A 26,315-nucleotide genomic window follows, 5' to 3' on the forward strand; every position below is an offset into this window, starting at 1 on the left:
AATGTGGTAGCGCATCATCTATCTGTAATACAACTAACTGAATGAAATAACTCGTTAATTTTATATAAATAAGAATAATACAATTTATATAATAATTGTTTATTGATTATTGTAATAAATTATAATTTGTTTATTGTAATAAGAACGATAATAAATTATGACTTTTAACTGACATCCGACACCTTTAGATTATATTATTAAATAAAACGCTACTGTAAGAGATATAAAAATCTCCTATTATCTCGAAATAAATAAGCATATAACCTAAAAGAGTAATTAAAATAAATAAATTAAAATTTTTTTAAAATACGGTTATTTTGTAAACCAAATCCCAGCCAGTATAACAATATTAAATTGAAAATCATTTCAGAATGATTGTTTCAAATTGACATTGATATCTACGTTCAGCAGCTTTCAATCAATTATGAATCTTTTTGTGTTGGAAGATTAACAATTAAATTTCACTTTCTTATAAATCTGACAAAATAATTGAAAATATTACTGGATATAAGTTGAAAATATCGTGCTGATTAAAGTATTGGATTTAAAAAATAAAAAAATCGTGTTTTTTTTACCACAGATCTAAAAAATGTAAATACTTTTAAGAAAGGAAAAAACATAAATATTCTTCGATCCAAAAAATTGCATTTGAAAACTCAATGAATAACAGAAAGCGAGAGAGTGTAAGGGAGTCTGACAGACATTCAGTTAGGTTAAATTCATAAGCTGTAAGGATTCTATATTGTGAATCTGCTTTTAGCTCAGTTTTGAATTTAAAAAAAAAACATCAGGAATTATTTCTACATAACACTTTTTTATTGAAATTGAAGATATTTTTTAATATACAAAAAAAAAGTAAACTTATTGCTTATAACATATATATATATAAAATAACAAATAAAATTAAAACAGACTTCAAAACAAATAACAGCTAAAAAAAAAAACAAAAACTTTAAAACTATTTTTAAATATAGACTTTAAGAAGACATTTTCCTAAAAAAAATAGTAACAACTTGTAATCCTCAATTTAACGACGACTTTAACAAATTATAATTTAAACAAGATTTAAAAAAAATATATATATTTTTTTTTAGTTTTGCGAGATTTTGTTTTTTAAATCGGTTACATATATTTTAGTTTCAGTTATTTTAATTTGTTATTTTCATTTTTATTACAGAATAAAAAGGAAGCGGCTAAAGAATAAATGCCTGGAGAAACACGATAAATCAGATATAATAAAAGAATGCAGAGAAACGAAGTAAAAGACTAGTAAATAACATGAACTAAGACTTCGCAAAGTGCAGGAATATCCATTAAATTTTCAACCTATTTTCTGACCAATTTTATGCAAAAATACTTGAATAACAGAATTCCATGAGAATAATTATTATCTTTTTTGCGTAACAATACAATAAGCAATCATGAAAAAAAATCATAAAATTATATTCAAAGTATCCATTAGTTTCCATTACAAACGCAATGCAATTTAAGCAATTTGTTTAAGCAACCTTGTTAAGCAACGTAATAAAACTTGCAATGAGATCACGAAACAAACGTCCTGTACAAAATAAGAATCATCTAAATCTGTTTGGAAAGTAAAAACTTACATAAAACAATAAAAAAGAAACATATAAATCCATCAAATCGAGTTAAATAATGAAATGAAAATAGTAATAAATTTACCAATTTTATTTGAAGGAAGGAATAATATGATTATATATATACTTTTATTTTTAGACTAGCCTTTGATTTTGAGGAATGTTGATTAATTTTTTTTCGTTGTTATTTCGTAGTCGAAATTCAATTATAAAGAAAGATTCTCCACAGCACCTGCTAAAAATAGAACGTTTTTCATCTCAATTCAAATAAAGCTATAACGTCAGAAGGAAAAAATATTAATGAATAAGTATGAACGTCTGTCTATATAGTGGAAACAAGTATATTTGTTTGAATTTCATGAACTACAAGCCCGATTCGAATCAATTTTAAAATACATTTTTTTAGTTAATTGTACTTTTTAAAGTTTTCTGAAAAACTCTAAAACTTCATTACTTTTAGAGAAGATTCTCAGGGATAAATTTGTCAAGATTTCTTATTTGATTTGTCAAGATTTACGTACTTTGATGAAAAGTGAACCAGAGTTTTCGTATAATGATATCTTGAATTCCCAAATTTTATTATCAAATTTATAAAGGTAGATTGGTTTCATTTAAAAAACCTTCCGAAACTTTTGGGAAGGAAAGGATTGGGCTGTCCTTTCTGGGATTATTAGAGATTAAATACAAATTTACCGTTTTAGATTTTTGTTAGGGAGGTACAATTTTAAAGAAAATTTTTATCTCTTCAAATGAGTTTGAATTATAATATTTATATAAATCAAAATAGATATTTTTCATCGTAGAAAGTTAAGGAAATTGGAATTTTAAATCTTAAATCTATTTTAGGAAATTTCTTCAAAATTTTAAACATGACTCCGACTTTTTTTTAGAAAACGAGAATTACAAAATGTTTATTTTAAACAATTAAAACATGAGAATTTTATCGCAATTTTAATGTTTCTCTTCTGAGAAATATACTTGTATATAAATTCTAGCAATGAAATAAAAGCCAGAAAGCTCACCTAGGAGTATCTGTTACATTTTTCCATTTGGTATTTCTTTCATTAGATTTATTACATATATTTCATTAGTTTTTTAAATGTATAGTTCATAAACGGTTTAGATGATTTTTCATACAATTTTTTTTATGCTTAATGATTCTTTTCCGCAAATGCAAAATAGCTTTTCTTTAGAATTATTCTAAAACTACTCTTAAGCACAAACTTAAAATTCAGCAATTATATTTGGTTACTATCTTCTTTTCACAATAATTAGTGAATGAAATGTCATTCCCAACTATGTTACCACATATATGAATGTTACATGTTTAGAATAATAATTTAATACGATCCACTTATACTTAAATATCTAAGGATATGGTGCCCCATTACCTAATATCTACAAAGCAGTCAGCCAGCTGAGTAACTGCTGGAATAAGGTGTCCCTCCGTCGTACGTGCTAGGATCCTCTTGTGAGGGTGGTTAGCAAGTAAAAATCAGGTCAATCTATTTCGCTTGGAGTGAGAAATCATCCCTAAAGGTTGGCGATTCACATAGTTGGTTAATAGCATTAGAATGCAGAAGGAAACAGGTAATCACTGCATTAAAGATCTAGATAGATATCCTCAGCCGATGCTCATGCCTTTTTCGATGTAAAATCATCCAGAAATTCTGTGTTCCCGTTTTGATCTCCAGAAGTAGATATTGATACTGCTAGTGATCAAACTTTGACAGATTTGACGCTCAATTTTGAGGAGGTATTAATAAAATGAAGATAATGAGGGTGGTAGTCATTGTGATCGATGCTGATTTTAGCACAATTAAAAGTCATATTTTGAGAATTATTTGATACAATGATTTTTTTTTAACTCTTTACCTTTATACAGTCACATAGTTTAGTTAATTTCATGTTTAAAAATTAAATACATATACATTGTGAGTTATACACTCGAATATAAAAAATGAAACTCTTTAGTCATATTGTATTTTAACTAATTAACTCCTTATCTTAGTTGAAAGGGTTAGTTCACATCTTTTATTTTAGTTGATACGTTTGACATACTTAATTAGAACAGGAGGTAATAAGAGTGATGAGGCAAAAAGCTTTGTGAAGACAAAATTCTTGGAAATAATCTGGCGAGATCGCAATGTATTAAACATTATGTACTCACAAGTCGCAGATTACTTAACGTTTTATGCTTCCTCTATTATTAAGAAATCATTGATTAACGTTCTACACCCGATGGAAAGGTAACATCATATGTAAAGATGAAATATATTTAAAGAAACTAAAACAAATAATATTTTAGTGAAACATGAGGAATTCCTCAAAATCAGATTTCCTAATTTTATTCAGGAACACAATTTCCTTTTAAACCAATAAAATCTTCGATTCGCTGTTAATTATTTAAATTCTTTTTAAAATAATCAAATATGTATTCAAAATTCATACTTCTGAAATTTCCAATTACATATCATATAATTCCAAATGATCTACAAGCTTAACGTATAATATCTGCATCATCTGCTCCCCTTTTCATCTTGTATCAATAACTGCTGGTTAATAAATAGTAACTTTTAATCAACGTCTTCAGCCATTTTATCACAACTATGAAATTCTACCTGGCAAACCGCTTTAGAAACCTTAACTAAACACTTTAATTTTGAAGTAAGTTATACCTCTACTACATATTATTTGTTCAATTTTTATCTAGTTTATCGGTTAATAATTGAATTTAAAACTGTTTCTTATTATTAGTAACAATTTCCTTTTATTTTGTTAATCATAATCATGTGTTTTGTTATCGTAATTTAACATTTCATATATACCAAATTAATGGAATTATCCATCTGCATACTTTGAGAACGAATTCTAAACCTTAAAAACCCCATGAACAACCAAATATGGAAAGTCAAGTCATAAATTATCAATTTCATCGACTCCCAAAAAGCGTACTACTCATTAAATCAAGACTACCTCTGGCTACATACTAAAAGAACTGCATCTGGAAAAACACCACAAAAATACCACAAATATAATTAAAGAGACACTCACCAGCACATACTCCAAAGTTAAGTTCATGAGAGAACTATCCGACCCTTTCAAAATTAAAACCGACGTACAGAAGGAAACGGACTCTCCCCATTACTATTCAACTGTGCCCTAGAAAAATTAGTTATAGAATGGAACCAAAATATCCATATTGAAATCCGACCAGAAACAAAAAAACTAATGTATCAAAATCAAACTCGGACCATATGGCCCTACTAGCTGAGACATGGGATGAAGCTAAATAGCAGACTCTAGTACTTGAAAAACAAGCAACGAAAATAAGTATCAAAATCATCTCCGAAAAAACCAAAATAATGACAAACTCACCAAAGAACCTTAAAATTGGAAACCTTAAAAGATTGAAATAGTCCAAGAATTTAAATGTCTCTGAAAATGGATCAGACGGGATGCCTTCGAGAAAAATACATTGGAAACCAGAAAAAATAAACTCAAATTAGCCTTTCAACTCACTAAAAACACATATAACAAAAAACTTTTTATCCTGGAACGGAAAAATAAAACATTACAACACGGTAACAATATCGAAAGCCATGTACGCATCCAAAAACATTATCCATCACTAAATACGGCCCAATCGAAAGAATGGAAATAAAAGAGAGGAAAATCTTAAGAAAACTCCTAGGCCCAAAGAAACAGAAATCCATCAAAAGCATTCTCCTGGTCAAAACCGTCAAAAAAATTCACCAAGGTCAAGAAAACGAGGTTCCAAGCTAAAATCAAACAAATCCAATTCTCCAAATAAGAAAGGAAAGAAAGATCAAAAAGGATTAAACAATACTGGGCTAAAATAGGCACAGAAGTGCCTGATCTGATGTACCCCGAAATCAGGTGATACGCAAAAAAAGAAGTAGAAGAAAATATTAATGCTATATAAAGCAATTAACAAACCATTCATCATTGTACATTACAAAAATAAAGTAGACCATCTTTGTATTTATAAATGAAATTTGACTAGCCTAAAAGAAAAAGAAAATAATATAAGAGTAGAAAACGTAATTTTGATTGAAGGTGTCGGTCTATATTTTTAATAAATGATTTGCTAAATTTTTTAATATTAAAACCTTCGTAGATGAAAAGATACGAAAAATTTTCATTATATTATTATTACTGTTATATATAAAACACAGATTAATTTAAATGATGAAGAATGCAATAAGATTGTCTAATATGAGAAAAAACTTTACATTAAAGTTTTCTAGTTTGTTAAAATAGAAGTTAAAAAAATGTATTAAAAAAATTATTCGTATTTACCTGGTCGTAGTTTGCATGGTCGAGATAATACAGTTCCGACTGAATTTGAAGCTCTGCATCGGTATGTTGTTGAATGAACATCTGGTCTGAACTGAGAGCTGGGAAACGGAGGAATGTACAGACTGCCATTTATTAACACCTCCCTTAACATAAAACAAACAAAAAATTCTTGTAATAATTAAACATAAAATTTTTGAGTAAAAGAAATATATAACAATAATGATTCGACCAAACCAAACACTACATTAAAAAAAATTAATCCTAAATTACCTTCGTTCGTCCTCGTGTATGTTTGAAAAGGGAATTATGTTTATTAATGATAATTTTTTTAGGTGGAACCGTTTATTTTGATTCATTAGATTTAGGGATTTCTAGGATTGGAAAGTAGGTATTTAATAAATTTTGTGATGTTATAAATTCCTTAACTCCCCTCGGAACTTTGTAATTAACACGAAAAAAAATTAAAATTATCAGCCAAAAATTTCACTGTTTTAAAACGTGTTCTAGCTTAAGTGAGATATAAAAAACATAACAGTTCTGTATATTATGGCCTACTATTGTCTCTTTAGCCTTTTTATATCTCTTTTAAACAAAAATTTAGATAAACTTTTATTCATGCTTAATTTTTTTGAAAGAATTTGATTTCTCGGGGACTAGTACCTTAATTTGTCCTGTCAAAGAATTTTAGAATTCCTTGGCTACGTAAGTGTCCTAGATTTCTTTCTCAAAAAAATAACTTTATCAAACTAATTTTTCTAAATCGATTCTAGTTTTAAAAACTATAAATTCCTTAATGATATTAAAAAAGATAAAGATGCCTTTCTGTGAGACCTCCTTCAATCACAAAAACACTGAAAAATTGAGTTTTTTTAAACAATTCGATTTCTCGATTTGCATTCTACTTTAAAGAAAAATTAAAAACTTTTTCAAATAGGTTAAGTAAGCTACTTGATCTCCTAACTTCTTCCCGCTTCTAATTTTCGAAAATTGAAATATTGCAATTACAATAACCGTTTAGTTTTCTAAAAGAGATATTCTTTGAACGTTTAAAAGTCACTTAATAATCAAACGTTTTCGTTTTTCTATCTCCTCCAGTATTAAGTTAAATGTAAAAAGTTAATAACACTGTGGTATTTGAAGATTTTATTAAATATAATTTTCCCGATAGGGAGTTTTAAAATTTGTTATATTGTTGGATAAAATGTTTTTGAAATCCGACCTCCGTTCCTTTACAATAACAGATTGCTAAAAAGAATAATAAACACTATTGAAGAAAATTTAAACTGCATTGCGTAAAAAAAAAATAGTAATTTATTAAATTATAATGTTTAGTTCTATATGGTTAACAATAATGCAATAAATTTAGTTTGGTGTCGTATCATTCCAAAAAGAATCTTATTAATTTTTGTTCTGATATGATAATGTATTTTTCTTTTATTTCTTAAAACTTCACTAGTGTAAAGAACATTTTACTCTGAATCCAACTAGTTTACTGGGTGGCGATGGATGTTAGATTATTGATTATTACTTGTGTTCGAAAGATATAAAATATGTTGAAAAAAATCTTAACAATCTTAGTTTTATTTTAAAAAAAATTCTATTTTATTAATTTTGGTCTTGGTTTATGCCTAATAAGTCAGTGGTTAGATAAAATTATTTTAAACCATACCTCATTATGGAACGGTTGTTTGATGACAAAAGGTCCAACTTGTGATAGAAAAGTAAAAATTAGTAAGCATAGAAAAATTAGCCTATCTTCTCATAGATGCATCTTTTAAAATCACACTAACAGTTTGCTCTTAAAATTGTTATTAGGCAAAATTCACTTTACCTTTGCATTCTAGCTGAGCTGAAATTGTTAGCCTACAAAATATTTTATATCCGATTTTGGAGAGATCATCTAAATAATGTAAATTATTTCGCTAATAACATGGTACTTACATCATAACATCATTTTTGTAATGAAAAGTGATCATTTGATGCAATGAATTTATTTTTAAATCCTTCGAAGTGATAGTATATGTAGTTGAAAAATTCAAAAAAAATTATAACAAAATTTATTTGACATTTTACAAGATTATTCATATATATCAATCTACAAACTTAAGTTGGATCTTTGGTGAAATACTATAGTCTTTACGATTGAGATGCTAATAATTATAAAGTAAATTTAACTTCAGATGAAATGTAAAACAAATTGATGACACTGTTTTTTGGTAGTCAAGGAAATTTAGTCCTTCAATGGCCTCGGATAACTATGAAAAATTGTTGGGAACATGAACCTCAGGATTTGAGAACAATGAAAGTACTGACTTACATTACTTTAACAAAGAATTTTCACGAACTTAGTAGAAAACTTTTTATTTACTGTAAGGATCATCCTTTTCATAATAACAGTTTTTGTTAGTAGAATTTTGTATCTATTAGATCACAAATAATTCTTTTTGTAAAAATATTTACCTCTTTTGCAGTGATTAGTTTATAATAGTAAAGCGAACACCAACGAGTAAAATCAGATGTTAATACTATTTTATATTATTGAAATTTACCAAAATTAGGTGTTATTCATTACCGTCGAAAATGAGTAACTGATAAATCTAACGCTTCATTTACATATTTAATATGAGTTACCAAATCCCAGCAAACGTCATGATAAATAATTAACATTTCTAATAATTTAAAAATTATCCTAAATTTTATCAATTTCTAATGTAAAACTGTATTTTCTTAAATTATAATAAAAGCTTTTCTATAAATAATGCAATGTAATAATAAACTCTATAAAGTAAATTTTTTAGTACTAAATTTAAAAAAAGTAATTAAAAAGAATTAAAGAAGTTTAAAAAAGTGGCATTTATGTGGGTTTCTTAGAACCAGTAAACACATGCTCGTAAACCTTGTTATTAAAGTGAATGCATTAAATTTAATTAAACTCTTCTAACAATGTAATTACTTAACAAAAAAGTGTTTTCTTTCCATCAAAAAAATGACTATAATCAAGTGATAAAATGTTCTCTTTTTAATTACCCTTGTATGTAATTTAGCTACGTAACATACAACTGAAATTAATGAAATTCTACTATACAGTTGAATTTAATTATTTTACACGTAAGCTTTGACGGTTTAAAAAAGAGGTAGATTACAATCATATAAATAAATTACGACAAATTATTGAAAATAAAAATAATATTAATTTATAATAATGAAATATTGAAGCGTGTTCAGTTAAAAAATAAAAAAAAAACGTAGCAGTTTTGCAGCTTCATCGATCATTGTTTAATAAAAATAAAACGAAAGAATAAAATAGTAACAATAATGCTAATATTTCGTATCCAGGAAAGATATCTTGAAGGCTTTCATGAGAAATTATTGTTCAAATATGCCTTTTTTAATGTAGTAAAAAAAAAAAAAAATCAGAAAATGTCAGCGTACGATATGAGCCTCTACTAAGTAATGAATTCCGACAATACCGTTTTGAATAGCGGTTGAAAACAAGGGGACAAAAGAATTCTGATGAAGGAAGCACTTTTATTCAGAACTGGAATGTGTTTTCAACAAAATTAATTGCGGAAAACTAAGAGAAACTTACAAAATAGCCATGCGACATGGAAATTAAATTAAAATTATACTTAGTCACAAAAGAAAAATGTAGGTACGAAGAAAACATTATTATTATTTGTTTATTATGTTTTTAAATTAAGTGTTTAGCCACTTCAATGAATTCTTTTTTTTTAATTTAAAATTTCCATTTACAAGATGATGTTAAATATTTCTGATTACTAAACTGTACAATTCATAACAAATTAATAATTACAAGAAATTTAATTGGTTTTAATTATAAAAAAGTATAAATATGAACAATTTTAAATGTGAATAATGATAATTAACAAATATATGTACAATAACCTTTCTATTAAATTAAATGATATTTATAATATTCATTAGACCTTATGTACAATAAAACAAATTTTTAAAGAGTTACGGTATTATATACCTTATCACTTCAGTTTCTTGTTTAACTAAATTAAGCAATATTATTTAATTTATATTTGAAGTAATAAAATTTATTAATATGATAAAAAAATTATTCCGTAATAAAAATTAAATCAAAACGATGAATAACACAAGATTACGAAATTCAGATTACTTTACAGATTTGGACAATCTGAATTATATTTAGAGTATTAAAAATTGAAAAGTCGTTGACCTAAGTGTGATGAACTGCAAGGAGATTACGCTGAAAAATAAAAATAAATTCTGAAAAATCTTCCTATTCTATTTTAGACCGAGAAATTTCCGAACAGAATGGTTTGGATAGGTTTATTTCAAAGAAATTTTGTTTAAAAATTTACGTGTATAATTAATTTTTAGTGATCTGATTTTCATAAAATAGTGTTCATTATTTAAAGTAAATGATGAGAAGGAAAAAATATAAAAAAACATTAATAAAAATTATCGATAAACTGGTAAAAGAAGAGGATGAGCGAAGCAGATAAAACAACTGGTGAGGGGAGATAGTTGAAACAGAAAGAAAATGAGGAATTGAAGTACAAAGAGAGGAAAAATAAAGATGAGGTGTGAGCGGTAAGGGAGCAGAAGAATTAAGAGTGACAAGAAGAAAAATTAGAAAGAGGGGAGTAGCTGGAGAAGAAAAAGAGGAAATAGGTAGAAAGAGGAGATGTACACAAAAGAAAAGAAGATACATAAGGAGGAGATGGTCGAGGAGGCTAGGAAACAGAAGTATTATAACTGCATTTATTGAAAGACGATCATAGTAAACTTAGTGTGCACAGCTATAAAAGAAAAAGAAAAAAAAATTAAAATAAGAAAGGAAATAATTTTGAGAAAATCGACATTTACTGATGATCTCAAAAATAATGTAAAAGAATAATCATTTAAGCAAAGACCAACTACCAATTACAGAAATAAAAGTACTTGTCGTCAGCTTCAACAAATCCAATATTACCATCACATAGTTGTAATAAAAAATAATAAAATAAGTCAACGTCGTTTTCTAAGTAACTGGCAGTTCCTTTGTCATAAATTGATTTTTTTAATTGAGAAAAATTTTTACAATGCATCTAAAATGTAATAATTTTTATGAAGCGAAATTTATCTACTTCGAAAAGATTCCAAATCTTTTCCAATATGATGATTAGTGAGATAACGAAGATAGAATTTTTTTAAATCTAAATATATTCTTTCAAATGATTAATATTTTTCTTGCAAGTATGTTTGGACATCCAAATTATAAATAAGAAAATAAATTTTTTTAAATAATTAGAAATTATATTAATTTAAGACTGCCACACTCTTGAAACCAATAAAATTAAAAAAAAAAAAAACAACAGTTACTTTTTTTAATTTATTGCTGTAATGAAAACATACTTCAGTTAAAATTCATGTACAGATTTATCGCTATGAAACAATTCAATAATAAATTGAAAATAAAATATAAAAAATATTATGAACTATGTAAGAAGGCAAGACGAATGCTGAAGTAAATGCTAAAATAAGATGATTTATTTGCACCAAATGAAAAATTTTTTTATTTCTACAACAAAGTAATGAAAGATAAAGACATGAAAGACATGAAAAGCACAAACAAGGAGCCTTTTATGAAGAAAAAAAATTCTTCTATCAATTGTAGACTCTAAATTTATTATTACTAAGCAACTATCGATAACTACTGATGTCATGTTGTTTAAGATAAAATATAAATTTCATTTCCATCGTTTATTAATTAAAGAAACATAAGTCCCGATAGTGTTTTTTTATTTTCTAACCTCCGAGACTACCGTTAGGTATTAGTTCAGAGAATGAAATGAACGATTTGTAGAGTGTGAAAATGCCATGACTGATCTGGATTCAAATCCGGGACCTCCGGATGAAAGGCGGAGATGCTATCACTCGAACCATGGAGACCGGCTGTGTTGTTTTTTCTTTTCCGTAGGGGGAGAAAAAAGCTCTGGCAGCCGTCTCCAGGCCGGCTCTGACGAGAGTGCGGGACTCTCACCCGCTAAAAACACTCCCCCACTAGCCACGCAGGGGCCAGAACTAGTCCCTATGGCATGTACTCAGCCCCCACGTAATCTCCTGGACCCTCTTCTATCTGATTCGAAACGACCCCGTGGCGTCCTCTGGGAGCGATTGACGGACGGTGACTTCGGGGAGACCTCGCCACGCAAGGCTAGCCCCACGATCATTCGTCTTCGGACTCCATGCCTCGGTTCATCCGTTGATCCATATTCTGTCGAACTCTCTCCTCATGCGCTTTTCCACGTATCACGGTGGAGAACACCGTCATTATTTTATACCACTTATCCTTGCTGATAAGCAAGGACAAATGGGATAAAGTAGTTATTATATTGCTCGCGTCCACTATACCTTGCTCCAACAGTCCGACTCTCAAATCTCGCCATCTTGGGCAGGAGAACACCACATGTTCCGCGGCGATCTGTTCCCCGCAATCACGACATTGGTTGGTGATGGTCCTACCCATCCGTTGTAAATAATGATGAAAACACCGTGGCCAGACAGGGAGAGATATCCGGAGAGCACCACATCGGTGGCATATGCTGACGATTTGGCCCTGGTGTTAGTAGGAAAACTGAAAATGAAGAGAGGACTGCAAGCGAGGAAGCGGCCAGGGTAGAACGGAGATGACTGTCCACCAATGGTCTTCGCCTCGCGGAGGAGAAGGTTAAGGTGGTGTTGATGTCCGGACGGCGGAGGCTGAGTCCCATCAGTTTCTGTGTTGGCGACATTATCAACTCCCAGTATAGCCACAAAATACCTGGGAGTGTGGCTGGACAAGAATCGAAAATTCCGTATACATATGGAAGAGGCAGCCTGAAAGGGCGAGAAGGTGGTTCAGGCATTGACTAGAATCACGACTAACAAAGGGGGCTCAAGGACAATGAAGAGGAGACTGCCGGTGAGTGTACTGTCGTCAATGGTTTTATACGGAATGCATTTGGCAGGAAGCTCTTTCGACAGCTCAAAATGTTGGTCGAATAATGAGGCTGCAACGTAGACAAAATCTCCAGAAAATCGCTGGATACAGGATCATAAGTACAGAGGCGGCATACAGTGATGGCGGGGGTTCCTCCGGTGAATTTGCAAGCTACGATGAGGATCCTCATTGTGAATGGTACAGACGGGTGTTCAGCAGTAGATAAGCTGTACACGGAGTGGAACAGAAGGTGGCAAACGACAATGAAAGGTAGATGGACATTCGAGCTCATTGGAGATGTCAAAAGTTGGATAGAGAGGAGCGATAGAGACATGAACTTCGAGTTCAGTATTGTGTTAGTGTCCATTTTGTTCACCTTATTTATTTTTGACTTAGGGAAATTGAAAAAAGTACAGTAACAGAATTTTGGTGGCTATATTGTCATTATTTATCAACACGAAGAAATAGGAACTGCATCTTACCATTTAAATCTTATAATAGACTCGCAGAAAAATGGCGTTTAAAAACAAATAAAATAAAAGTTGAAGTATACTTTAGGTCACAATAAATAACCCAAAAAAAATTTATAACAAAAAAATTCCTTACACAGACAGCTTAGTTACATTTAGATACACATACAAACTGAAAAAAAATCATCCAAAAAGTGGAAAACAATTCAACACAATACTTGAACAAACTTTTTAGAACATTGGTGAAAATATCACTTATAAATCTATAATAACATAAATATTAAAAATTTCATTGTCAATAGTAAAATCAATTCGAACATAGAAATCAAGTCGTGCGAAACTTACAGCAATTAAAACATTGAACTTTTTCAGAGTTTCTAGTCAAAAACTATTCAGCAGGATGATAAAATTGTTATTATAATGTTGGTAGAATTTTAACTTTCCATTGAAAGGTTACATTAGATAATTCCGATTAAACATGCATTTTATTAACAATAAAAATTACCTTTCAATATAACTAAGCAGAGATTTTTGGTTTCTAAACGGTATTTATTTAAAAAGGAAAAAGATTTCCCCCAACACAAAAAAAAAAAAAAAAAAAACAGATGGTTACTATTTTATTTGAATTCTGTAGGTGATTAATTCTTGAAATCGTAATTTTAGTATAGTAGCTACACTTATTGTTCGTAAGTAGAACAAATCGTTAGTATGAAATTAAAAAATATTCTTATGAGTTCTGCGCAAAAAGATAAGACTTTTCGTCTGTCTCTTGTATAATATTTTTTGTTTAATTATTTTATAAAATTTTTTGCGTAAGAAATTTGCATAACATAAATTAAATGAGAAAAGTAAATGAGCTGTATTATTTTTTTTTTTTTTTATTTAATATTAATTATACTTTCTGTTTATAAGTAAATCAAATTATTATGATCGTAATTTGATTAAATAATTAAAAATAACGAATAGACCCTATACACAAACCTCAAGTTTAAACTCATTCACCACTGTGACTACATAAGCGCGTATGAAATATATACTAATACAAAGTCAGCATAACCTCAAATTGAAGTTATGTTGTCTGTTGTCAACCTTAAATTAAGCGTAACTAAAGAACGACTTAACCAATCTTCAACAAAAGTCTCACAAGCACAACTTCAGATACACTACTACATCATACCTATATGTCAATGAAATTGATCTTATAGTTTTGGAAATTTTCGAGCCACAAAACTTTATACATAAATGGTACTTTTGTAATGGAATTCATTTTCATCCTCCACTCCTACTATGTGAAAAAAATACCTTTAATTGAGGTTATGTTGTTTGTGGTCAATTTTAAATAGAGCGTAAATCAAGAAGGACTCAAATTTTTACATGCACTTCAGATACACTACTACAGTGTACTAAATTTCAGTGAAAATGATCAGATAGTTTTGGAGATTTTCGAGCCTCAAATTTTAAACACAGACCAGCAAATATATATAAGGAAGTTAGATTTAAGTGAATGGAATTTTCGTACTCCTCATACTTCAACACGTAAAGAAAATTCAATTTCACACCCAATACCATCGTGCAATGAAAGTAATATCGTACTTTTCTTCAAAAAGTCGGTAAAAAATTTATTAGGTATGGAAAGCATTGTCATCACTTTCTGAAAAAAATTTAGAGAAATAACTACAAAAAAAAATTAATCTTTTTTTAAAATTTTCAACGTTCTGGTGTTTCAGGTAGTTTATTATATTTGTTCTTCGTACAAAAATAAATAATATAGGCTTAGTTTACAAATCCTAGATTAGTTATTAAAAGTTCAGCTAAAAGATATTATTTATCTTCTTAATTTAACAACCAACGTATTGCCCAATTACATAGTTTTAAATAGTATTTGGATAAATTCCAACATGAAATCTCTTTATCAAATAAATAAGAACTTATTTTCTACGACTTAACATCACTACCTTTAGTTTTAGTTACCGTTATAACGTTTAGTTAGGTCATTATTATTTTTAAATATTGGATTGAAGTTTAACAAATATGTTAAAATTACGTATTTATTTTAAGTACCATAATTTTAAGGATTGTAAGTGACCTCATATGAGTACTAAATCATTAGCAAAAATGACGTAGCCATTTTAAGTAAAGCAAATTCCTCACGCAAGTTGCTTTAATTAAAAGAGATCTTAAAAGAGATCTTTTCGCTCTGTTCACTCAAGGGGTTAGCAGCAGAATCATTGGTATTCTCAGAGAAAACAACCCTTAACTGATTCTTCTTGTACCTCATACGTCTTAGAAGTGTTGCAGTCATAAGAAAGACCGAAGCAGATACTATTATACACATTTTGGGTTGCGAAAAAATGCTTTATACATGGTATACAATAGTATGTACTGTTTTCCGACGGCAACGTCAGGATATTGTAAAGAAAACATTCAATTTCTTTCAGACTATAAAAGTTAATGAGAAATTTTTAAGGTACCGGAATGAACATTATGTATGTTAAGCTTTCCACTAAGATAAATGATTTGACTTGTTTTAAACACAATGCGATCAAGAAAACTGTCACCTTCATGATGTAACATTTCGATTGCGTAAGTGGCAATCAAGCGCAGTTGGTAGGATTCAAAGCTAATAACAATTGAAAACGGTATGAAAGCATATATAAGCGTTTCTTTAAAATATTCATCATCACCGGCCCTACTATCTCACGGCTGGCCTTCTTATCAGATTTTTTAGGATTACGAAGGAAAGACTCTTTCCTAACACGTTCACCATTTTCTTTAGATAGCCCTGATTGTCCCGTTCTCTTCTCTTTACATAGATATTTGGTCGTATCAGACCGATTATGCCATCCACGAATGTTATTGTCACTTGGAGAAAAAAATGAAACTTTTTACCGAATGCATGTTGTACTGTAACTACAGATCTACATAATTTCTATTTTTTAATTTATACATTATCTACATAATGTATATTTGGTAATCTGTAAAAAACGCTAGGCTTTCTGTTCAGGAATCTCCATCATTGCTAGTGTCACTGTCAGGTGGAAAAACAGAAATTTAATCTATGATGATAGGGGCAACTAAAACTGTTTTTGCTTTTGGATTCTATTAAATCAATATTGTAAACCTCATCTAATAAATATTACAACTAACTAAAATCCTGATATTCTTTTTCATACAGACTCTGTATATATATATATATATATATAACAAACTTATGATCATGTGCATCAAATGTGCTTGTAAGAATTACACCATAATCAACATACATGGCCCCTTGAATCAGACCAATAAAAACAATAGAGAGAATACAGAAATATTTTAGGATATACTGGAGAAGACTATGGAGAAAATACCGCAACATGATAGTAAAATCTTATTAGGGGATTTCATTGCACAATTATGTAAAGAGAAAAAGTACAGGAAAACCACAGAAAATTCCTCAGGATACAAATTGATCAACAAAAATGGCTAACGACTAGTCGACTTTGTCAACAAAACAATTTAAAAATAATATCTTCACACTCTCACAAAGACCCCAAAAAGACCAAGACCTGGCGATCTCCTGTAACTGAACTGAGGGGAATTTCAACTGGATCATGTGGCAATATCCCATCCAAACTACCGAGAGTTCACAATGTAAAATTAAGAAGAGAGGGTTGTATAAACTTTGACCACATCTTGACAAGAATTAAAATCCGATTCACACCAAAAAGTTGCATCAGAAGAACGACAATAACCTCTAAGTTTAAAACGAGTAGACTAAAAACACCCAAAATCTGGGGAGAGTGGAGAAAAGAACGAGTAGATACAGGGGAAAAGTTTCGTACGAAAATAGTATAAAAAGTAAAAGAACTCATTCCATTAAAGAAGAAGGAACACCTATGGTGGAATGAGAAGTGTGAAAATGCAATCCTTACCAGTAAACTCGCCTTTCAGAAATATAGTATCAATAAAACAGAAAGTAACGTAGAACATTTCCAAATGAAAAGAAAACCAACAGCTGAAATTATCAGAAACACTAAAAGACTAAATTGAAAACGCAAATTGGAAAGCACAGAGGTTAACTTCAGAAACTACGTCAGGGACTTTTACAGGACATTCCGAACAAAATAACAGAATATCACCACAAATCTATATTTCCGTAAGAAATACGGCCGACTAGCACTCAACAACAAAGAAAACTGTGAAGAACTGGCAAGATACATCGAAGAATGATTAAATTTCATTGAAACAACTGAAAGATTCCCAGCACAAATTCCTCAGAAAAGAAATCCGGATTCCTCATCACCTACGGTACACGAAATCAACAGGCACATCACAAAAGTGAAAAAAAAACAAAAAAAACAGGGGGTCTGGAGAAGACAGAATTATTGGAGAATTGTTAAAAGAGATTGGACCAAACACACTGTCAGGATTAAATCAAATTCTTAGGAACATCTGGGAAACAGAGGAATTACTAGAAGACTGGAAATGCGCTCTGATCCACCCGTTGCACAAAAAGAGAGACTGAACTGATGCGATCAATTGCAGAGGATTTCTATTCTGCATGTTACTTTCAAAATCTTCTGTATGAAGCTCTTAGAAAGAACACAAATTCAAGTGAAACAGAAAATAGATGAATACCAAGCAGGTTTTCCCCCTACCAGATCCTGTGCTGAGCAAATCTTCAATCTAAAAACCATATTAACTTATCAAACTAAAAGGAACAGAGATAAAATTTGTACTTTTTCGATTTAAAAAAAATATATGACTCGGTAGACCGGAAATCCCTAATAAATATCTTCGAAGAACGAAGGTTAGACAGTAAAATCCCACACCTTATGAAAGAGATATTAACTAACATCAAATCTTAAATGGAATTCTTGGGAGAAGATCCCAGACCTTTTCTGATAAAACCTGGCGTCCGTCAAGGGGACGGACTATTCCCGTTACTGTTTAACATAATGCTGGATAAGTTAAACAAGCATGGTAAAAATAACTATTAAAACAAAACCCGTGGAAACCACTGAAAATGGAACGTGCAGGAAGGCAATTAAACATTGCGTACTTAGCATTTACAGACGATTTTGCAATACTTACAGATAACTTTGTAACGGCGACTAGACAGATCGAATTACTGAAAGAAGTAGCAGAAAAAGAAGGGCTCCAAATTTCCTTTGAGAAAACAGAATTTATATCAAACAGAAAACAAACCCCGTCAAAAAATACCATGAAATATGGACAAATACATAGAGTGCATGAGTTTAAATACTTAGGACAAATCATGCAAGTCACAGGAATAGAGAAAGAAGCTGAGGAGTACAGATTACAAAAACTAGAGAGCATTCTGGGCAACTGGAAACATTTATAATAAAAAATACACGCTCAAACAAAGAAGGATCAGACACTATAATACGGTGATTAAACGCGAAGTCTTATATGCTTGTGAAACACTGGTAATGAACAGGAAAGGGCACTAGAGAACCTTCAAAACCTTGGTCCGAAAATGTTGCAGAAAGGTTTCAGACTATGATCAAGTAAAGAAACCGGAGAACTTTCTAACATAGTAAAGGATATGAGGAAGAGAAGACTGAAACTTTACGCAAAGAAACTTCTATCAACACGCCTGACCAGAAGAATCCTAGAATACCCAGAATCAATCAAGAACATCCTGTGGAACACAGAAGTCCAAAAAGACCTACAGAAAGCTGGAATCACAACAAACGATATAAATGACAGAAAAATCTACAAACATAAAATATACAAGCGAGAAGTGAACCAGGAGGAAAAGAAAAAGAGGACTAGAAGAAAGTGGACAGAAGAAAGGAAACAGGAGCATAATCAAAAATTGAAACTCCGCTAGACAACCAAGAAGGAAGAAGAAAACGGAAGAAAAACAAGCTCATACTAAGTACAATTGCCTCGTGTAGTCCTGTCAGGGCTCAGACACGTCAAATAATAATAATAATAATACACACATACACACACACACACACACACACACATATATATATATATATATATATATATATATATATATATATACAGCGAGAGAGAGAGAGAGAGAGAGTGATTGAGTGAGTGCGAGGGGGGAATGAGAGAGAGAGTATATTGTAATGATGTTGTCAGTTACGAGAATTTTTTTATTATTATAAAATACATTTACAAAAATCAAAGTTTTGTGGAACAGTATAATATTATGTATTAAGAAATACAATAAAAAATTTCATAAAAATAAGTTTTTTTCAGATAAATTAAATTATTATTTATTCCTTTCAATTAAACTTGGGGAAAAGTAATATTAAAGTTTATTTCAAAGTTGAGATATATGTCTTGTAAAAACTTATAAATTTTAACGAGTGGTTAAAGAGAAGATAGCAAGTTCTAGTGATCCTACACGGGTAGGACAAATCCCTAAGGAGATTAAGATATTTCCCAGAGGATATATATGAGGTGCACCTTCATTTCTTAACTTTATAGCAAAATGTAGAATTTCTAGTTGCTATGCAATAACCACAGTACAATAACGACATTTATTGCTTTCGTAATTTAAGGATGATGAAAATAGATATTACTTAACAACGAATGAAATTCAGTTCTGTTAGTAGGTTAATATAAAACAAATTATGTAGAATAATTTCCAGTAAATAATCTTTATGTGAAATAATTACAAAATTATTATATCTAAATAATATTTTTGTACAATGAGTAGGCAAAATTCCAATTTTAATTACAGGTTGAGCTGTACCCGGTGGTATTTTTATTTACACTTTTAGTAATAAAAGAAATAGGTAATTAACAATAATAAGATTTTAAGCTGAAAGGAAATAATAATTTGTCATACTTAATACTAAGAAATATTTTTAATAAATTCTGTTATACTTAGATTTCCCTTGATCAAATGACTGTAGTTTTTTTTACATTTTCTTTTTTTTTAATTTTTGATGTAAAATGTAAAACTTTTAATGGATAAAAAATTTTAATTTTAAATTTACAAAAATTTAAAATATTTCAAGTGATTAAATTAAAATAAATTAAAATCAATGGGGATTTTCCTCTATATATTTGTATTAAAATATGGTATATATTTCAATAATTGTTAAGAGTATAATATTGCTTGTTTGAATCATTGTTTTGTTTTAATTCCAAGTCCTGAAAAAGTCATATTTGACTAATACGTACATAAATAAAAGTTTAAATTACATTTTTTATTAAATCCAAAACAAAAATTTGCATGACAATGATTATAAAAAAAATAAAAATAATTGTGGGGTGCTTAGGTGAAGCACCCTTTTATTATGCCTTTTATTAGGTGAAGCAACCTTTTTTTATGTCAAAGTACTTTAATATTAGTACATAGAATAGTATTATAGTACTATAACAGTAGCACATTTAAGGGTACTATAATAGTACTGTGTCAAAGTGAATTTTGTCAATTTATATTAAAATTACTTTTAATTGTAGGGACTTGAACTTCTGAGATATTATGGAACTATCAATAATACTCTTCTCAGATTATATTTTTTTAGGAGGTATCATTTTGATTGAAGAATCATAAACGTTTGTGGATACTGGACATGCAATTAATTATTAAATTGAATATTTTAATGAAGTATAATTATTAAATAGCAGATTAATTCTTATAATTGATATTACTCTTATTTAAGTAACTAGAGTAAAAAAAAAAACGATGCATTGTGTAAATACCAAATAATTATTCGATTTTTTTTGATTTTTTTATTTATACCCAACTTAAATAACTGATGTACGTATTTATACAAATAAAATATCTCTCACTACTTAGAGGTGCTCTTTGTTCTTATTTTTAAATAACATAAAACAAGAATAAAAAAATAATAATAAAAAGCAAACCAATTTTAAGATATAAGTCTGCATCAATTTAAAATTTAAGGAATAACTTTAAGTGTACGATTTCAAGAAAACTTTATCCCTGAAAATCGAAATGTATTCTGTCATTATCAAGTATAAGATTTAATTAGTATAGTGTTATTATAATTTCTGCTTAAAACGTCATATAACCGGAGGTAATCCCATTTACATAAATGATACGTCAGTCATTAATATAAATAGCATGTTGGAGACAGATCCTATGATGCATTAATAATGAAGGTGTGAAGAAGATGAAGAATGAAATGACATTAATCATAAGAATGAGATATAATTCATGACTCAATTCAGTAACATGACAACATTTCAACGTAGAGAGAGAGAGAGAGAGAGCTGTGTTTTTCTTAAATTTAAATTCACCGAATTCAGAAAAAAATGTCACCACATATTTGGCGCATTTTAGATACACAACAAAGATAAAAAACTTTTTTTGAATAAAAATATTTTAACATTTTATACTACAATAAGAGATATAAAATAGATCTATTAAAGGTAATAATAACTAACAATAAAAAATAATTTTTTATACAATACAGGATAGGGTTGTTAGCACCCTTAGTTACAGGAAGCATTTACTGAAAGATCCTATGGTCCCTGTGCCGTTTGTGGGATAAAATCAATTAATTCACTCTACACGTAATTAGCGGATGTCAGCCAAAGTCAGATAAAAGACACTAATCACCTAATGATATTTAAAGCTTCTATCCGTACTTCCCGTATACATTTGTATTTGAGCTTAATAACACTAGGTACCGTATTAATTATGACGGTAAAGTACTCACAGGTAAGTCAGTGAAACAAAACCGATCTAATATTTGTAATGACATACAAGCAGGAAAAAATCACGTGGCTTACAGCTATCTCTATCACCGGCAAACAAACTTGAGGTAACATTATAAAAAGGTGGCGAAGTTCATAAATTTGGATCAATTGAAGATCTGCAATCAGAAAGTGGTATGAGATGTTCCTGCTCAGCTGAGTGCAACGGTTGTGATTCCGCACTCCTTGTATAAATCAGTAAAGTCCTAGATATTCCAGTTAAAATTTATTGCTACCAATAAGAAGGTTTTCCTCTTGGAAAATATGATAGATTAGCACTTGTGGATTAGTAAGAAGGTCATAACATCTGATCCTGGTGGCTCATCATTTGACAATATGGACAGAAAATATAAAATCCAAGCGTAATATTCAACTTTTTTTGCACACAGATAATTAACTGGTGTCTTCATAATACCGTATCATTATAGATACAATAGAATAATTTTAACCCAGATGGCCGGCTGAAGAGCTAAAAAATGGTGATAAGCCATCGTCAATAATAATATGTTATAAATAAATCAGTATCAACAAAGGTTACGATCAAAACATCAGATAAACTTGTTTAATATATTTCCGCCAGTAAAATTTCTATCGATTGTAAAAAGTAAACGCGAGTGTCACGTCAAATTTTTATTTTGTTTTGAAAGCAATACAGTTCAATAGCAGGAAAGAACCTATAAAAATAACATCCACCTACAATACCGTAATACTGCTACGTGAATAAAAGTACCGAGTAATACGACCATCACGTATGCTTATAAAAGTCCTGAAAGCATCACCAGAGACAAAACCCATTAGATATTTTTATAAAGAAAAGAAAATAAATTTCAAATGAAAATCGGATTTATACGTCAAATAAATTCTTTTTTAATCAGCATTTTTTATTTTTTTTTAATGAATGTGCCTTGGTTTATTCTAAATTATGACTTAATTTGTAATTTCTTAAAAAAATTAAAAATTAAAAATTAATAGAGTTATTAACTTTCATCTTAATAACTTATAATAATAATAATTATTTTACATTTGACGATTTTACCAATCGTTTTGATATTTTCTATTATTGTTTTTATTTTTATTCGTGTAGATATGTGAGAGAAACTTGACTGGTGATAAAAAGGATACAGATTTAAAAGCACTATACATATACTTTAAACCAAACAAAAATTATAAAAACAGAAGCGCAAATTGATTGATAACTGATCGCAAGTATGAGTAAGATAAATCAATGGATAAAGGAAACACGTAAAATTAAATATAAAAGATGTATCGCGAAGTTTTCGCAAGACTTTCATAATCTCTTCTACTCGTGAAAATAATGGAAAAAATTCATATAAACGTATGTCCCTAAATGAAACATTTACGAGTTACGAGTAGTGAAAAATTTCGTTCGGATATCAGCTACCCCGGTGAAATGAGGTCGTACTGAAATTTTTAGGAGGTTAATTAAGGGGATAAAATTAGTGATGTTTTATGGTATTTGATCTGATAAATTGAATAAAATAGGTCCCCCCCATAAAAAACTTTATTTCATTATTTTTAACGTACAATAAATTTGTTAAATGAGTAATAAACGTTAAAATTTTAAATAAAACTTACGGAAATATTAATTCTGAACAAAACAGTGTAAGATAAGTTGAATAAAACAAAGAAAAGTTAGAAAAATTCTAATTTTATTTAGAAACAGTACATTACTACATTTGTCAGAAAAGTACTTTTTTCATGCTAATCAAAACCAAATTCTTTTTTGGTGATCTGAAAAATTTTTGAAGACAAAATTTAAAAAAACGTGTAAATTACGCAACAATTGTGAAATAAAAATAAATAAATAGAAATTACTTAGATAATAATTTTTTTTATTAATGACAAAGTACAATATATTATTTAAAAAATTATTATTTCATATTTGGTAATAAAATAACAGCAGCTGATGAAGAATGTACAGGACTGTATAGGTCTTTAAATCATTCTGGAAGGTAAATTAAGTATATCGGGCACTGGGGACTGTGCTGCCGTTAGGGAAGGTTTTCTGTCAATTTTAGTTTGAACGTGATCGGTTTGCCATTGAACTAATGCCGTACTTATTTTCAACAGAGGAATGCGCTCATATGGTATTAATTTTGTGTGTGTGTGTATGTGTGTGCACGCGCGCGCGTGCGTAATGCTATGGTAATGCAATGGCGCAATGGTAATGCTATAATTGCTCCAGTAAAATATGAAATACGTTTTCCGATTCGCAGGATTCCAGATCCCAAAACAATTAGCCTGACTTTTCGCAATCTTCGGGAAACAAGTTAACTACCTGTATTGGTACCAGCTACGAACGATTTATAGCAATACGATAGGCATCAGTATACGAGGTATTTCTAAGAAGATCCGAATTTCGCATTCAATGGTGTGAGGTCACTTAAACAAAACAAGTTTTACCCTTATCATAAACAGTCAGTTCAACATCTACACCCAGAAGATCGTCCGTTTCGCTTGGAGTTCTGAAATTACTGGAATATAAATCGACTACTCTGCAAGTGTATGTTTTATTTACTGACGAGGTAAATTGAACAAGAAATGGCGTCAACCACTTATGCAAAGAGCAGACATGGGGAGAAGTGTATCCTCATGGAAAGGTAGAAGGCAATTTTCAACACCGTTTTAGCGTCAATGTATGGTGCAGTCTTCTTCACAATTAGCTGTTTTGATCATTCATATTACCTAGCTACTTAAATTCTGAGGTCAACTTGTACTTTCTTCAAGAAAAATTACCGCATCTGCTTGAAAATGTTCCTCAGCGTTGAGACGGAAAGTATACTTCCAGCATTATTCGTGCACGAATCGCGTGCAATGGCGCATGATAATTTTTGAACATTTTATTACAAATTGGTACGTATAGCGTACTTTGGTCTACTGTACTGTTTCTAAATAAAATTTTAATTTTTCTAACTTTTGTTTGTTTTATTCAAAATATCTTATAGCAGTTAGTTCAGAATTAAGTTCTCTACAAGTTTTGTTTATTATTTTTATGTGTTTATTAGCTACTTAACAAAGTTATTGTACGTCAAACATATAAAACTGCTCCAGATACGGATCTGGGATATATGAAAGTTGATGCGTACTTAGCTTTCGTTGCCGTAAGTTCCAATGGAATTTCCTGTCCACAACTTACTCAATCTTCAGATTAGTGAAATCTCTATTGTACTTCCAAACCACTGAATTGCAATAATTGCCTAACAATGATTTGGTAAAGATAGATATGTGGTGTTCACTTTCTGAATAGAATGACGTGCCCACAAAAACAGCTCAAGTTTAGATTTTATTTTCTGTACATGATTTGAAAACAATTGAATTAGAAAAGGATATTTTCATATCACCTAATACTTAAATCGAATTTTGGAAGATTCTGATTCAAAATACCCGAATTTAAATTTAAAAAAGAAATGGAAAGATGTAAGTAAAAAAAGTAATGATTAAAACTCACACCACGTCTTGGTCTCGCATTAAAAAAACGTTTTCCTGCATTAGATTCCAGCATCGTGCTGTTATTCATCGTGAAATCATTATTAAATTAGTTTTGTAAAGGTTGCATAAGCTATTTAAATTATCCTTGCTTCATATTTTGTATTTTCTTTATGCCATTCCCTGAGATTTTTAATATTTTATGGTACGATAATTTTATTTTATTAAAATATTTCATGTTGTTATATAATAAAATTTATATGAAAAGCTTGGAATTATTCAACATCACTATTCCTCGAATTAAAATTGTTTTTCTTATACCTTCGTATTAAGAAAATTAACATTTTCTTTGAAAACGTTCCCTTCGACATTGTGAAGAATAAGTAACAGAAAATTATTAAGAAATAATTTTACATAATCTTTCATAATCAATTACAAAATTTATATATAGTTGTAATAGAATATAATTAAAGAAGCGTACGTATAGTTTTTCATATTTATCTGTTACTAAACTGCACTTGATATGTTTAGGATTAATCTAAATATTTCTTGGCTTCTAGGAAAGGATCTTTATGTAGATTATCCTTAAACTTCTATAAGATTAGTTGGTATTCACTATCAGAATATAATGTATTCATAATTCTTTCAGCTAAAGATTATTATTAGAAATCCAAGATTTATGTTTTATTAAGGATACAAAGTTGTTTTATTAAGGATTCTTCTTGCTAGAAGAATCAGAAGGGTAGGAATATACAAAATACTTTTCAGATTACACCTAACAGAACTAGATACTAAATATGTAATCTAATGTATTTAGAA

General features: G+C 29.5%; 1 protein-coding gene across 1 annotated transcript in view; it reads right to left on the minus strand.

The window, feature by feature from the left end:
• LOC142321173 (cell adhesion molecule Dscam2-like) overlaps positions 1 to 26,315 on the minus strand; it is a 267,607-nt gene that overhangs the window by 192,114 nt on the left and 49,178 nt on the right. Inside the window, exon 3 of the mRNA XM_075359168.1 lies at positions 5,922 to 6,064. Within this exon, the coding sequence (XP_075215283.1) occupies positions 5,922 to 6,064 (143 nt within the window). The remainder of the gene's footprint in view (positions 1 to 5,921; positions 6,065 to 26,315) is intronic.

Source organism: Lycorma delicatula, chromosome 3 (genome assembly GCF_047948215.1).
Source record: "Lycorma delicatula isolate Av1 chromosome 3, ASM4794821v1, whole genome shotgun sequence".
Taxonomy (NCBI): domain Eukaryota; kingdom Metazoa; phylum Arthropoda; class Insecta; order Hemiptera; family Fulgoridae; genus Lycorma; species Lycorma delicatula.